Below are 14,912 nucleotides of genomic sequence, written 5' to 3' on the forward strand. Positions count from 1 at the left end.
GCTGTTTTCGTGCCAAAATTCTAGTAAAAATTTCGCTAAGCAGCAAAGCAAACATCTTAATTTTGAATTTCTGGTTATTAAATCCTCTTTCCTTTGGACGGTCAAAATTAATATAAATCAGCAGAAACACCAATTGAAATGGAATTGCACCTGAGCTGGGCGATAATTTCGGCAATAGATTCGGCGGATTTTTCCTCCTCTTCCCACACGTCACGTACATTAAATTCGAAGCGTAATTGAAAACGGGAGAGTAAGCAATTTCGGACAATTTGCATGATGGAAATGTCCAGTGATTTCAATTGTCGGGCTCAGCGAGAGGCGAAACATACGGACGGTGAATGCGGCGCTCGGCGTTCGGAGTTGAATTAAAATGAAAGGCAGAGTCAGAGTTTGGGGGAGAGGGTAAAACCACAAGCGCATGCATCATTCACCATTGCCATTTAGTTGACCAATCAATGCGGGGGCCGAATGGACGATGCCTATTTCGTATATCAGAGGACAGACAATTTGCAGGCTATTGTCCGGACCGCGGCCACATTTCCGCTACGATTTTGTCCCTCAAGCACGTTCCCTGTTCGCTGTTCCTGTTCCTGTGGGAGCACAGAACATGCCTGTTTTGTCCTCCACGTATTATTTATATGTAAAGCCGGTGTCCCGGAATTTCGCTCGCATTAACAGTCCTGTCGTTCATTTTCGCCTACAAAAGGAGAGCACTGGGGTCGAGGTAGCCAGCTTTATAGAAACCTTCGAATAAATTTGATTGGACGGGCACATAAAAACAAGAGGAGTCTAACTTTTACAGTCCCTTTATGGAAAGAGTGAAGACAACGCTGCTTATGGATGTCAGAAACGGGAATAAAGATTAGACAAATCGGACGTTTTTGGTAATATTTACTCAACCCATTCCCGAAGTCCTATCTCCGTACCCTCTCTCATTCCATTTGTTACTTGCCGTACCTCCAATTCCCCGGTTCATTCCAGTTTATAATCTTTGCAATTGATAAAAATTTAATCTTTATTCCCGTTTGTGACACCGTGAAGGCCTGAAATAAGGGAACCAATAAAAAATGGATTCGCATTGTCTTTACTCTCAGTATAAAGAAACTCTACTAACATTGAGAGACATATTAGAGTTTTGGAGTATACATAGAGTATTGGAAAATTTAATATCTTACACTATAATATAAAATCAATAAGCATAACGTAGTAACTAACTACCTTTAACAAAGCAGGGCCGGCTTTACCAAGCCGTGTCGACAGTACTACCATAAATTCATGAAACTTCGCGCGAAAGTAAGTTCCGTAAACCTATCTCTGTGTGGACAAGGACTTCTATTTATATGAAATAAACGAAAAAATAATAAAAGAACAAACGTAAATGTGGTTTAATGATCTTAACTTCCGTCGCCGCAGCGCCGTGTCGCGCTGACCGCATTGTGTGTTTGGCGCAATGCATGATGTATTCCCGCAGTCTTGTAGGCGCTATGCGTTTCACATCGACCGCTGCTGATCGCACTGTTCTGTTCGACGCAATGCGTGAAGTATTCCTGCAGTCTTGTAGACGCTATGCGTTTCACGCGGACAGCTGATGACCGCACTGTGTTTGACGCAATGCGTGAAGTATTCATGCAGTTATGTAGGCGCTAATATGTGTTACATGCCGACCGCTGCGCCGAGGGCTTCTCCTTTTCATCTCAAGTCCTTTGTCATCATTGCTCTCTGCGCTGCGCCGTTCCAGGCCAAATTGCGTGTTTGATTTCTCTCCTAACTCCACTAATTAAAGGTGCTGCCTCTCGTACAACCAAAAGACGAAAAAATTAGAAATTACCATACTCTCAGGAAATGAGAGATTTTGTCGCCTTTCCTCGTTTGTATATTTTTTTTCTGCATCCGATTTTTTTTTAATACCTACATTAAAAAAAATTGTAAAATTTGCCGCCATGGGTCGCGACCCATGTGGCCACCCCCCCCCCCCTCCCAAAATCCGGCCCTGTAACAAAGTATTTCGAAAAAGCAGTTTTGACCTGAATTACGGATTTCCGGAGGAGCACGACAGTGAATCTAAAGTATAATGAAGGAAACAGCTTGTTGATGCAGTTTTGCAACTTTTTTACCTTGAAAGATAGAAATTATAATTTTAATTGTATGAATGGTGATTTAAATGGAACATATTTCTCGATTCAAAAAAAAACAAAACCTCCCGGTTTGCATTGATGAGGAGTTCTTTATGAAAACTGAATTGATTTCAAGTGAATAAAATACAGGAGTAAAGTTGTGCTTTAATATTACATTAGAATGAACCCTTCATTGCTGACGGCAAAATTTTCAGGCTCAGGTAAAAAGCAACGCTCCTCTATTAATTTCGAACAATAAAATGTAAGCTCGTAAAAAAGCTGTAAGTGGAGAATAAAGGCATTCATTTCAAAAGTTACGTTTTGTCCGATGGAAGTTCGCACGTAAAATAGTGTTGAGAAAATACATTGCCTTCCAAGAGAAAGGACCGATGAAAGCTTCTTCATGAAAAGGTTCGGGACACAATAGACAGCGCAGGCAGGTAGTCAAGACCCTTCTTGAGAGGAACTTAGCTGGAAAGCTTTCTCCCCGTTGCAGCCAAGGCATGGAGTCTTTCACGCAAATTATTTACGATGAAGATAACGACTGCTCTACTAAGGTAGAACAACGTATGATCATTCGGAGTTGCAAATTGTTCTTCCGATACATTTTTCATCTTAGAGACTTTTCTTGCAATATTTATTTTCTCTAAAATAATGTGGATCCTTAGCAATTTTAGAAACGGTTCGATAGTCAATCGATTAACGATAAACGTCAATCTTCAATCATTAATCAACGTCAATTGGATTACATTTTGCAAAAAGGAACCACTAGCATTGCAATGTTGCTAAGATTGTGCAACTTCTTCTGCCTTGGAGGAAAAACCCGATTATCCATTCATAGTTTCTATTTTACTCGCAAAAAACTGTAAATTTAAGACAAAAATTACCATCTAAATTTCATAGTTTTTCACGATTTTCGCAATTTCATTGCAAAACATGAAGTTGCGCAATTTTAGCATCATTGCAATGCCAGTGGTTCCTTTTTGCAAAATGCAATCCAATTGATAATCGATATGCATGATAAATTCATTCGATTATTTAATTTAAGACCTTTTTTCCAAGAATCACACTGTCATCAATCGACGGTTGGTATGCACGATTAGACTGGGAAAAATTATAAATATCATCAAAAGTACGTCGCAAGTGAATATTGCAAATTGAACGACAAATCTAAGTGCAATATTTCCTTAGGAAGTACCTACTACTATACTCGTAACTTTCAAAATTACCTTGAAGTTTTCTCGGTCAAATCTTATATGCGAGTACTCACTAATGGACTTCGGCGTGATCTGACTTGAGAGATTTTGGTAATAATGTCTTTAAACTCATGCAGAAATTATCAATTTATCTATCGATAGTTGAATTGTTATCGAATGAGTTTGATCGATAATGCCCTATCTTCACAATGGTATATATCGATCAAGGACATTCGATAACGATTCAACAACCGAACTGCAGGTGTTACAGAGCCATTTTGAAATGAGAATGAATTTCTCTAAAAGATTTGAAGGGAAAATATGCATAATTTCTCCTGAAAAATATATTTTAACTAAAGAAATTTGGCAACGCTGTGAATTAATACGACATTTCACCTAAGTCCCGCAGACTAGTCTCTGTCATTCAATGCTAAGTTTTGTCTCCATCCTAAGTTCGAAGTCTTAAATGAAAGTAAAGACTCATGCACGAAGTACACCAACTCGGTATGATTCAAACTCACGGCACGAGCCCATTCTCCCATTCATCATTTAACTTTTCCTATACATTTTCAACTGTTGCAACTCGGAGAGATTTTTTATAATTTTCCCGGACGTAAAACTTCTTACTCGGAAAAAGAATAAGTTTCCATTGCTTGAAAGAGACCTATCATATCTCACTTGGAGAGAACACCCCCTTGAAAAATGTCGCTATCGCGTTTGCGACGAAGTCGGAAGAAAGGGACCGCAGCTCAAATACATCAGCACAGCGAAAAGACGCGCTCCGAGTCGAAATTTATGATCGATTTACTGTTTTTGATGTTAATCGCTTTCTAATATTCTCGAGAGCGTTGCGGTAAGATTTCAAGCCATCTCGCATCATAAAGTAAGTATAAAATGTGTTAGAAATTGATCGTGATTGAAATCGTGGCAACAACTTGGGTTTCTCTTGGCTTAATGTCAGACGAACGGTTTCAGCCATTCACTCTTGCATGAAAGCAAGGATACTTATACTCTGATAATTTTTCTTTTCGTAAACTTAGAATTTAAAGTAATACATACGTTCAAAGTTTAACTATGTGAATACATGAGTTAAAGCCCCTTCATCTCCCATGAACACTGAAGCAAAATGTTTTCAGTGCTATTGATTAACATGATTATAATCATGTTTTTATTTTTCAAATTTTTCTGAAATTGTAAAGACATATTGTAAGATAGAAATTCGTCCAATTTTCATTAAACCTATAGATGCCCAAGCCGAGTCAAATTGACCCGAGGCTTGTTAAAAACACTTGTCCTACGGGTTTTACACGAGCCGTTACGTACAAAGCTTTATACAAAGGCCTAAAAATGCATCCTAAAAAAAGAATCAGACGTCAAATTGAAAAAAAGAAAAAAATCAAGTTCTAGCACAGCCGAAGCCAGGAGAGATGTATTCTAGCCTCGTATTTCAACTTTTATCTCGAACCTGAGCGACATCTAACCGGCAGCATATAGCAGAGCATTTCGAGTTCACGCCCCGCGCCATCGCGCCTTCAATTTTGTAAATGCAATACGGACATCCATCAAGTACGAATAGTCGTAGCTCTGCGCCGTCATCAACGCGCATCCTTTCCCTTGCTCTATTTCCATGTTGCAGATAGATATTGCCGCGGAAACTATCTTTAAATACCATGACATGCAGAGAATGGCTCATTACTTTGTGTTCCGTAATTATTCTACTATTTTGTTTTCAAAAGTAACGCAGAAATTAAGTCAGTCCAAATCATAAATGAACCTGTATTCAGTATATATTCACGTCAATACACTGAAAGAGTGTAATACAATTAAAATAGAAATTCTTCAATTTATCTGTTTCAGCTGCCTGACCCAACAGACTCGACAAATAAGGTAAGAAATAATATGAAGGCCTTATAAAAATCGGACATGATGCTTTTTCCGTGTTATGAGGATGCGATAGGAATAAATACGAAAAGGGTTAGCGAGTATAATCGCGTGTCTCGTGTATAGGAATCACGTTTCAAACTTTCCTCGCTGGAGGCTCCCTCTTTGTGTGTACCTACTCCCGTGTATTAATAAATGAATTCTTGAACGCATCATAGAAACGAAAAATACAGTAGTATACAAAGAACGAGTTTAGTGTTTTTGTTTTTTTTTTTCAAAGAACGAAGTTAGTACCATCCAGAGAGTTTCTATTCTTAGATCAGTAGAATTCCTACTTGATTGAGATAATTGAAAAGGATCAGGGTGAATTCTCGTCGCTACTTCATGAAAGTAAGGAGAATCAGGTGCGTTCCTTTAAACACTCAAAAAAAAAAAACCCTTAGTATCTTTGGTTAGATTAGATCTTCAAAATTAGTTATTCCTCAGATCACTCAGCGCCTTCTCAGAAGCCGGCATTAAAAATCGCCTTCAATTAGCGTCGCCGCAACTTTTACATCATCAAAGTCCATAATGCTGTTATTTCGTCGGACTTCGCGTCGCGTCGCGTCGTAAGTCTACTTTCATGCACAATTATCATCATGTATAATAATCACTGTCACCTCTGATAGAGATGAACTTCTTGGCTTCTTATACCCTTAATTGGACGTATTTCTGCCAAATGGAACTAACTAAGTGCATTAAGACATGAGCCCTGAGACCCATAAGAATGTATGCATAACAGGGCTCACGTCATAATGCACTTAGGTCCGTTTGGCAGAAATACGTCCAATTTGATCTTGGTCTTGAAAAATTCGTAGACTTGTCAACTTTTTCTCTCTCCTGAATTTCCTTTCTCTCCTCCCACGGAAAGTTAAAACCATACTGTGAAACCAGAGATAATTGACAACTTTTCAAAGGAAATTTGGGACTAGTAAGTGGTTTATTTAGCACTGTGAACCGTATCAACGGATCAGTTAACAATGTAAAGTACGTGGGGTACTTGATGAAAAAATTAATATTTTGAATGGAATTTATTATAAAATAAAAAAATCGAGGATTTGATTTTAAAAGATCATAGACGTGTATGAATTTTCAAAAGATTAATACCATCTTAATTTCAAGTCTGAAAAACTTAAAACAGTAACATTTTTTTTTCTTAAATAGAATCGTCGTTTTTTATGAAAAGCTTGTGAATTGAAAGGACAAACTTCATAGGTTATGTGTAAAAAATTTGAGTGAAGCCAGTCTTAGAGCATTACGTCTAGAACAATTTAATAAATATAAAAATAAATTTAAAAAGTGATAGTTTTTACTAGAACATATCATCCCCTTACTCTCTGTAATTTTTGTAAACCTATCCTAATTCAAATACTAAATATGTCGCAATTATAACAAGTGCATATACGCAGTTACGTACTTTGGGTCGTTTAAAGACAGAAGGAGACAGGCACTATCTTTAGCCGGAATACAAACTTGATTATGGCGTATCTCGATTTCCACGTGAGCCCTGTTTTCCACATAACTCTATGCTTTCCAGGGCTCATGTGGAGATCGAGATACGCCCTTAAGTCAAAGAAGCGACGATATAATGTCATCTAACTAAGGTATAAGTACCGCCAAAGGCCTTCAACAAGCAGTTGATATTCCACCGAAAATAAGTTAAAAAAATTCATTCAAACTGGCAGCAGGGTGAGGGATATAATTAGCATTTAGTGCTGAAGTATTCAGCGATAAAACCTAGGTCCGTTTTTGTGTGCACAGCTTTATCGGAGGGACTGCGGGCGCGGGATTAAGAGCGGGAACAGAAGAGACCACAAAAATGAACGGGCACTCCACGGCAATCAAATTGCGTGGATCCAACCTCCCTTGCATTTCATTATGCACGATAATTCGAGCGGCCCTTTCGAAGAACGGTGTAAACGCCACGCGACTCCACCGACGTGAACGCTCTTTTACAGACGAGCCCTCCGAAAGACGCTTTTCCGCCGAAATCTAACAACTTCGCCGGGGAAGGGCCGCCGAAACAATGGCAACAAAAAGGAAACAGTGGTCAAATTCCGACTTCTAAAGGGGAAGATTGCACCGAGCACCCACTTGGAAAGTTCCACCCCCCGTGAGTAAATCGCAGTGGTGAATAATCGATTATCGATATTTCCCCATTTGAAGCTGTGGCAGAGAATCGATTACAAGGTGTTCGCAGCAGTGGCGTGGCGTGAATTGCGATACATCGATTGTTATGCTATTTAAACCTATGGAAAAAGATCGATAAACAGGGCGTTCGCAGCGAACGCCTTAATAATCGATTCTTTATCATGGGTTTAAATGGCATAGCAATCGATAAATCGCAATTCACGCCACGCCACTGCTGCGAACACCTTGTAATCGATTCTTTTCCATAGGTTTAAATAGGCAGAGCAATCGATATATCGCAGAGCACCCCCCCCCCCCGCGAGTGAATCGTGCGGCGGTCTTCTCCGTCATTTGTTCCGCTCTTTGCCCGTAATGGGCCTGCATTTAGTTGGGAGACAAACCGAGCGGCCCCGCCTAAATGCGCCTACATTTGGAGAGGCTGCATCCCGCACCGCATGAAACGGTTTAATTAGTGTTGGACGTGTCGCCTGTCGCTGCTGCGTTTTACGGACGGAAGTTCTCACAATGATCACGCGGGGGAATGCTGGGGTTGTTAGTCTCCTCCTTTATTTCGATGCGGAGACAAAGCGAGAGCTTTTCTCCGGTATCTGAGCAATGCTGGAAACTCGTATTTTCGGGGATTCGGCATTTTCTGAGGGACCGCAATACTGATTACCTTACCTTCTTGGTAGCGGTTTAGCAATGTGTTGAGGATTGTATCTATCAATTTTTATTTTTGATTTTTTTTTTAATTTTAACGTACCAAAAAAAAAATATTTTTTTTTTTGCGAGTTTCTGCGATCGAAAACAAAATTTTCTTATTATACTCAAAGCATCACTGGAACAAAAAGTCGCTCAGATCTGGAGTCCAGATTCTTGAAAACAATGACAAGAAAAAATACTCTTGATTCAATCAGATTTTGGCTTGAATCAAAAAGAAATCCGCTTGAATTAAGAGGCTTGGTTCTCGATTTAAGCAAAAATCCGATTGAATCAAGAGTATTTTTTCTTGTCAATGTTTTTAAGAGTCTGGATTTTAGATCCAAGCTACTTTTATTCCAGTGATATTTAATTTTCTCACCCAGAATCAGATGCAACTTAATTTTACGTCTCATCGCAAACCGCTCAATTAAGCAACAAATATACGTTGAGTATTTTTAATTGAATCAACTGATACTATAAATTTTACAGAAAGTACGATGGCATCCCTGATTTTTCGACAAGCCTACACGTTAGCCAATCACCCTTTGTAAGGAAATTATGTTTACAAAACGAGTCCGATTACACATGTAACATACTGCTCCATTGTGAGCTAAAACTTATCGTTTCTTATATTGCTTATTTTTTGTTAGCCAAGGCCTATAGTTATTTCCCGCGACTTTACGCGGAAATTCATCTCCTTAATACTTGGATCCTCCTTCGAAGAGGCAAACCCAAATAACGTATTAAACTCTCCTAGCCAGAGAGTCTGACCAGATATGAATAAAGCATATCTTACACACCATGTAATCTCACTACTATGATCTCAACTTAATGAGCTTTTGCGCTTAGGAGTCGACTTCACATTAAGCAATCGAGTTTTTCGCAAAATATAACATTGTGCTAAATGCTTGAATGGGCAATTCCCCAAAAAGTTAGAATCACCCTCTATTTTGCTACTATGAAACGCTGAATGGAGTTCACTTCATGGGGTGCACCGAATCAGTTCCTGAGACCTGTCGTCCGAGTGCTAAAATCCACCGACCGATTTCGTCAAAATATAACATTGTGCCAAAAATGCTTAAATGGGCAATTCCCAAAATAAGTTAGAAGTCACCCTCTTTTTTGCTACTATGAAACGCTGAATGGAGTTCACTTCATGAGGTGCACCGAATCAGTTCCTGAGACCTGTCGTTCGAATGCTAAAATCCACGAACCGATTTCGTCACCGAGTCGACGGCGTGGAAACCCCAACCCTCGCATTCCCGGTGATAAAACTCCTTTGTCAGCGGGAGCTCACCGATTGAAATCAATTTACCCGCGGACGGGGCGGCGTTCCCGGGAAGAAAGCAATCGCTCCTTCGCCTGATAAGGATCTCGTTTATTGCTCGTAGTGACCGTTTAGCCGCTGAAAAGGGAGCAGTTGGGCGACGTGAGAATAAAAAAGGGGGCGAGGAATTGCGGGGGGGTCCGGGATCATTGTAATAGCCGCGAGTCGGAGATTAGAGGGGGCGGGTCGAGGGGACCGTGATTGCAAACCTGAGCAGAATTCGAGCCAAAGGTTCCGAGTCTTTAACTCCTTCATTTGCCTCCGACGGAAAATTAAAGGCCGACCCTTCCCCGTCCCTGTCCTGTCCCGCGGAAAACGCTCTTCGTGTGGATGTCAACTGCCTCTTTGTTCCTTGGCTCGCCGCCGGCGGCACCGCGCCCATCTCGATTGCTCGCAGCTAGAGCACTCCCGAAGACAGAATTGACAAGTGCAAAATGGACACGGCTCTTACAAGGGGAGTCTACGAAGTGACATCCTGGGATTGGGTTCATTTTGCTTGTACATGAAGAAGAGACAAATCTAAGGTTGACGTATTTTTTTTAGCCGCCACCTCCCAACCGTTCTCGAGATATCGATTTTTAAAGTTACGATTTTTGCACGTTTCCGCGCGGAGTTCCGGCGAGTCTACTGAGCGCCGGCAAGCTGCACGAAGCGCGTTTCCTATGAGCGCTGCAGACCGGCAATCCTTATCAACTGTTTCATGGCCGAGTGGTAGAGTATTCGCCTACCGCTTCATCGATAGCGGGTTCGAGTTCCGCTTCGTGCCGTAGCTTTTAAGGTACACCGCAATGTGTTTTTACAAGTTTTCTTTATTTTTATCACACACCAAGGGGTCCGCCCTCTGGCCGCTACGCGGCCCAACCCCCGGGGCGAAAAGGCCCGCTTCGCGACAAGCGAAATCATCGAAACCGACCGTTGACGGTTGCAAATTCAGAGTAAGGAAAAAGTCATTAAGAATATTGTGTGGTGGAAAATTTTTATTTGAAACATCCTTTTATCATTCAATTAAAATTATTTACCCAGTAACCGTCAACGGTCGATTTCGATGATTTCGCTCGCCGCGAAGCGGGCCTTTTCGCCCCGGGGGTTGGGCCGCGTAGCGGCCAGTGGGCGGACCCCTTGGTGTGTGATAAAAATAAAGAAAACTTGTAAAAACACATTGCGGTGTACCTTAAACGCTACGGCACGAAGCGGGACTTGAACCCGCTATCGATGAAGCGGTAGGCGAATACTCTACTACTCGGCCACGGAACAGTTAATAAGGATGGCCGGTCTGCAGCGCTCATAGGAAACGCGCTTCGTGCAGCTTGCCGGCGCTCAGTAGACTCGCCGGAACTCCGCGCGGAAACGTGCAAAAATCGTAACTTTAAAAATCGATATCTCGAGAACGGCCGGGAGGTGGCGGCTAAAAAAAAATACGTCAACCTTAGATTTGTCTCTTCTTCATGTACAAGCAAAATGAACCCAATCCCAGGATGTCACTTCGTAGACTCCCCTTGTTAGTGCTCCTCTTCCCATTTATAAACTATGAAAAAATATTCCCTCAGAAGATATTCGACGGAGGTGCGCTGAAAAAAAAGACTGGTAGAATTTACCATTCCCTCACGCTGTATTTCACACAGGGTCAATTCAGAGTCAATCTGTCAGAAGAAAGATAAACGTTACTATACACTGGTACGTAACCATTTCTCCGGCAGAATCGACTTTGAATTCACGCTGTGTGAAATACAGCGTGAGGGAATGGTAAAGTCTACCAATATTTTTACTTTCTCGCTCCCATAGGGTAGAGAGGAAGTATTGTCATCCTCCAAAAAAAAAAAAAAAAAAAAGTTGAAATTTCATCATTTCTAGACGTTTTAAGGTCCCAGGAGTAAAAATAACCATACTTGAAAAAATGTGTGTCCGTCCGTGTGGCGTCCCCCAAATCTGTGTACAGCGATATCTCAGAATCTATCTGTTCGATTTCATTCAAAATTGGCACAGGACACCATATCTATGGTCTCCTTATGCACGTCCAACGATTTTGAGGTACGCTAAAATTTGGGGGGGCTAGGGTCAAATTGGGTTAAAGGTCCATTTTCAGCAAAATCACACGGAAAGCTCATTTTGAGGGACTGTAAATTTTGAAAAATGCCTTTAATTCTTTAAAAGTGGGCATCAAGCACATTGCCTGGGTCATTAATTTAAGTTCCTAAAAGATCTTTGGAATAAACTCAAAATTCAAGGGATTACGAGGCCCAAAAGTAGGGCACTTTGCTCCGCGACATCACACAAACAACTCATTTTCAAAGACTGTAAATTTGAAAAAAAATGCCTTTCATTTCTTCGAAAGTTGGCATAAGAGCACCACCTGGTTCAATAATGTAAGTTCCTATGAGGTCTTTGGACTAAACTAAAAATTGAAGGGTTACGCGTCATATAGCGAGGAGAGCACTTCGGTCACACGGAGAGCTCATGGACTGTAGATTTTGAAAAAATGCCTTTAATTCTTTGAAAGTTGGCTCAAAAGCACCATCTGAGTCATTAATTTAAGTTCCTAAAGGATTCTTGGACTAATCTCATAATTGCAGAGGGACCGATAGGAAACGCTCAATTCTCTGATAAGTGAGTCGGAACGCTTCTAGATAACAGCAGCGAACGCTTTGAGTCAGGTGAAACCCAGGAATTCAAATGCATTATATAATGCATCATATACTATTTCCAAAATTACTCCGTAGGTATACACCAAGCAAAATTAGACAACTAATTAGGTACTCACAATATATCAAAGGTACTATGAATCATCAAGCTAACGCCAAGAACTGACACTTAGATCTTTATTAAAAACTAATATGTTTGTTGTTAATGAATTTAGAATCCCGGCAGATTCCATCTTTCGCGGTTCCTTTTTACGAGGTACTAAGCACAAATATAATATAATAATACGGCACAAATATGACTGATTTAATGCTTGTTACTTAATAAAGGAGGTTATAAATTGTTAGAAACCGAGGTTTGTTGACAGCAGCGAGGAGATGGCGCTCTCAGCGCTCTCTATTGTTTTCGCTCTGAATTACAGGGATACGCAGTAAGGAGATGGCGCTCCTGGCGGGCGTGTGGTGAACCTTCCAGCAGGTAGATTCGCCCGCCAAATTTAAAATTTGGGAGATGCTAAGCGAAAACCGTTTAGTTTTAAGACTATTTGAACATCGAATAGTCATTCTACCCATTCAAGTAGATATTTGATGGCTTTTGACCGTGCTTAAGGAGAGATTATAATATAAAATCGTATCTGAAGTATGATGTCAATGAATCTAATGGATCCTAATGAATCGTAGAAAAGCTAAGATTTTTACGGATCGCCATCTTTGACAGGAGACTTTGTTAATCAATTACATATTTAATTGAAGATGCCTCATAAAATGAACAAGTCGAGTCCGAATATATGAATTCATCACATATCGCGAAGACATTTACAATAAAGTTCAGTGGTTTGAATAAAAATTTCATAACTATTATCCTGTGATCAAAATTCCAATCAAACTTTATGATTTTGTAAAATTGGCAGTATTTTTCTAAATATTCCAGTAAAAGTGTCTATGCCGGCGCGAAGCGCCGGCTCGAGCGAGAAAGTCCCGTGCGGTCCCCGCACCAATCCGCTAAGCGGATGGGGGGGCGAAGCCCCCCAAATGCCGGCGCGTAGCGCCGGTACGCGGCGCGAAGCGCCGGTACGCGGCGCGAAGCGCCGCGCATAAATTGGCCGGAGGCCAATTTTTTTTCAGTGTGTTGGTGCACTCTTAGAAATTTTGGCTAGTTGTGGTGGTCCTTTAGTTTGTGTTCACGGGCTAACATATTTCCGACAAGCAGTCGATGCGAGCATTGTCAAAGTTAAAGTTGCTGATAGAATCAACATAGAGTAATATTCCCAAACCACGTAGCTCGTTTGCGTGGTTCAAAAATCTCCGCCCCCATTATTCTTTTTTTTTTCTTGGAGCGAATCAACAGCATCACGTGAAGTTTTCACTGAATTTTCTTCGCTCAGAGCAGAAAAATCACGGGCATTTTAAAGAATGAGCTTTGAGTAGTTTTTCTTTGAAATAAAGTGTGACAGGAAGTTTGCAACGTTGTAAACCAAGATTGGTGGTTTGGGAATTTCATCACGACACAGAGTACACCAAGAGGGCTATTTTCCCCAATTAATCCTTCGTTTCTGAACATAATCTAAGTGTATTACCCGGTTAAAAGTTTGCGTTTATGTTAGAACTCATATGCCATATGAGCAAGGGATTTGAAATTCTAAGAGCTTGGATTTGTTGTGCATACGAGCTACAGCCAACGCAATAGGACGTTTATGTTGATAGCTAAAGTAAAACAATTCCGTATCTCCAATGTAACATTTTTGAAATCACCCTCTACTCTACACTGTTTTAATTTTTGATAAAGAACCCTTTCAAAATATTTGCTTTACATTTTCTGTAAATAAATTTAAATAAAGGAGGGAAAACTGCAAGTTGGGTTTAAAAAATAAAACTAGATCAGAGATATGGACCAGCGTAATCGAATGCACGCGATGTTTGATTTGTTCCATTGATATGTCACAAAAATCAGGTTCAAAATGTCTGAAATAAACTGCATGCCTCACACACATCTTCCCGTATCTTCCTGTACAATATAGAAGCATGGAGTAACGCGTAGCGCATAATGCCCGAGACACGAAGCGCTTCGGGGGATTGGACTGTGAAGCGGTCTGGGGGCGTACCCCCCGTGTATGGCATACGGAATGGAATGGAATTTTACGTCTAACACCAAGCTCCACAAGAATCGCAAATCGCAACATCAGCACGACTCTATACGGTGATAAACGATACCAGACAATTTACGTGCGGCAGTGCGCCTTCATTTTCGTCTGATACTGTGCAATACTTCAGTGGTGATAGAGTTGCTCGAATCGCCTTCAACGGTATCGTTTCGACTTGATGGCAGAAGATGCCGATTACACGTGGCAGTTACGCATTTTCTCATCACCGACCGTGAGGTAACAAACATTCATAACTCAATTTGCGACGTTTCAAGTTTTCCACTGCACAAGTTTTTCGAATCAGAATTAGATGTTAGGTTTTTCAACTTGTGGTTGACTGCTAACCAACAAGAATTGGGCCCAGATGTGAAACGCCGCTGCCTCTCTTATTTATCTACATCATAATCAATGATGCTATCATTTTCGCCGCGTCAGTTTTTCCACACTTTATGATTGATAAAATCAAGGTGAAAAAAACTGAGGTACGCACTGCCGCAATGAACCGCGACGCCAATCACTATCTTCTCGGACGACATGACAGTAACTCCGCTATTGTTAGACGTGGCGACTTAGCGTCTTGACAAATCTGACAGTAGACACACGTAGTAGTGCGGAGATTTTTAACTGTGTACTTTACTACTGTTACTGTACTGTACTACGACGTATTTCATATGTTTATACTCCATGATTTTGTCGGTATAACAAGGATCTTGGGCGTGTATATTGCGACTAAGAACATTTTGCCA

General features: G+C 40.8%; 1 protein-coding gene across 1 annotated transcript in view; it reads left to right on the forward strand.

Moving 5' to 3' along the window:
• Positions 1 to 14,912, forward strand: part of Sesn (Sestrin) — a 511,698-nt gene that overhangs the window by 109,874 nt on the left and 386,912 nt on the right. The window contains exon 4 of the mRNA XM_072297982.1: positions 5,168 to 5,197. Coding sequence (XP_072154083.1) covers positions 5,168 to 5,197 — 30 coding nt within the window. The remainder of the gene's footprint in view (positions 1 to 5,167; positions 5,198 to 14,912) is intronic.

The sequence above is a fragment of the Bemisia tabaci genome, chromosome 3 (genome assembly GCF_918797505.1).
Source record: "Bemisia tabaci chromosome 3, PGI_BMITA_v3".
NCBI classification, from domain to species: domain Eukaryota; kingdom Metazoa; phylum Arthropoda; class Insecta; order Hemiptera; family Aleyrodidae; genus Bemisia; species Bemisia tabaci.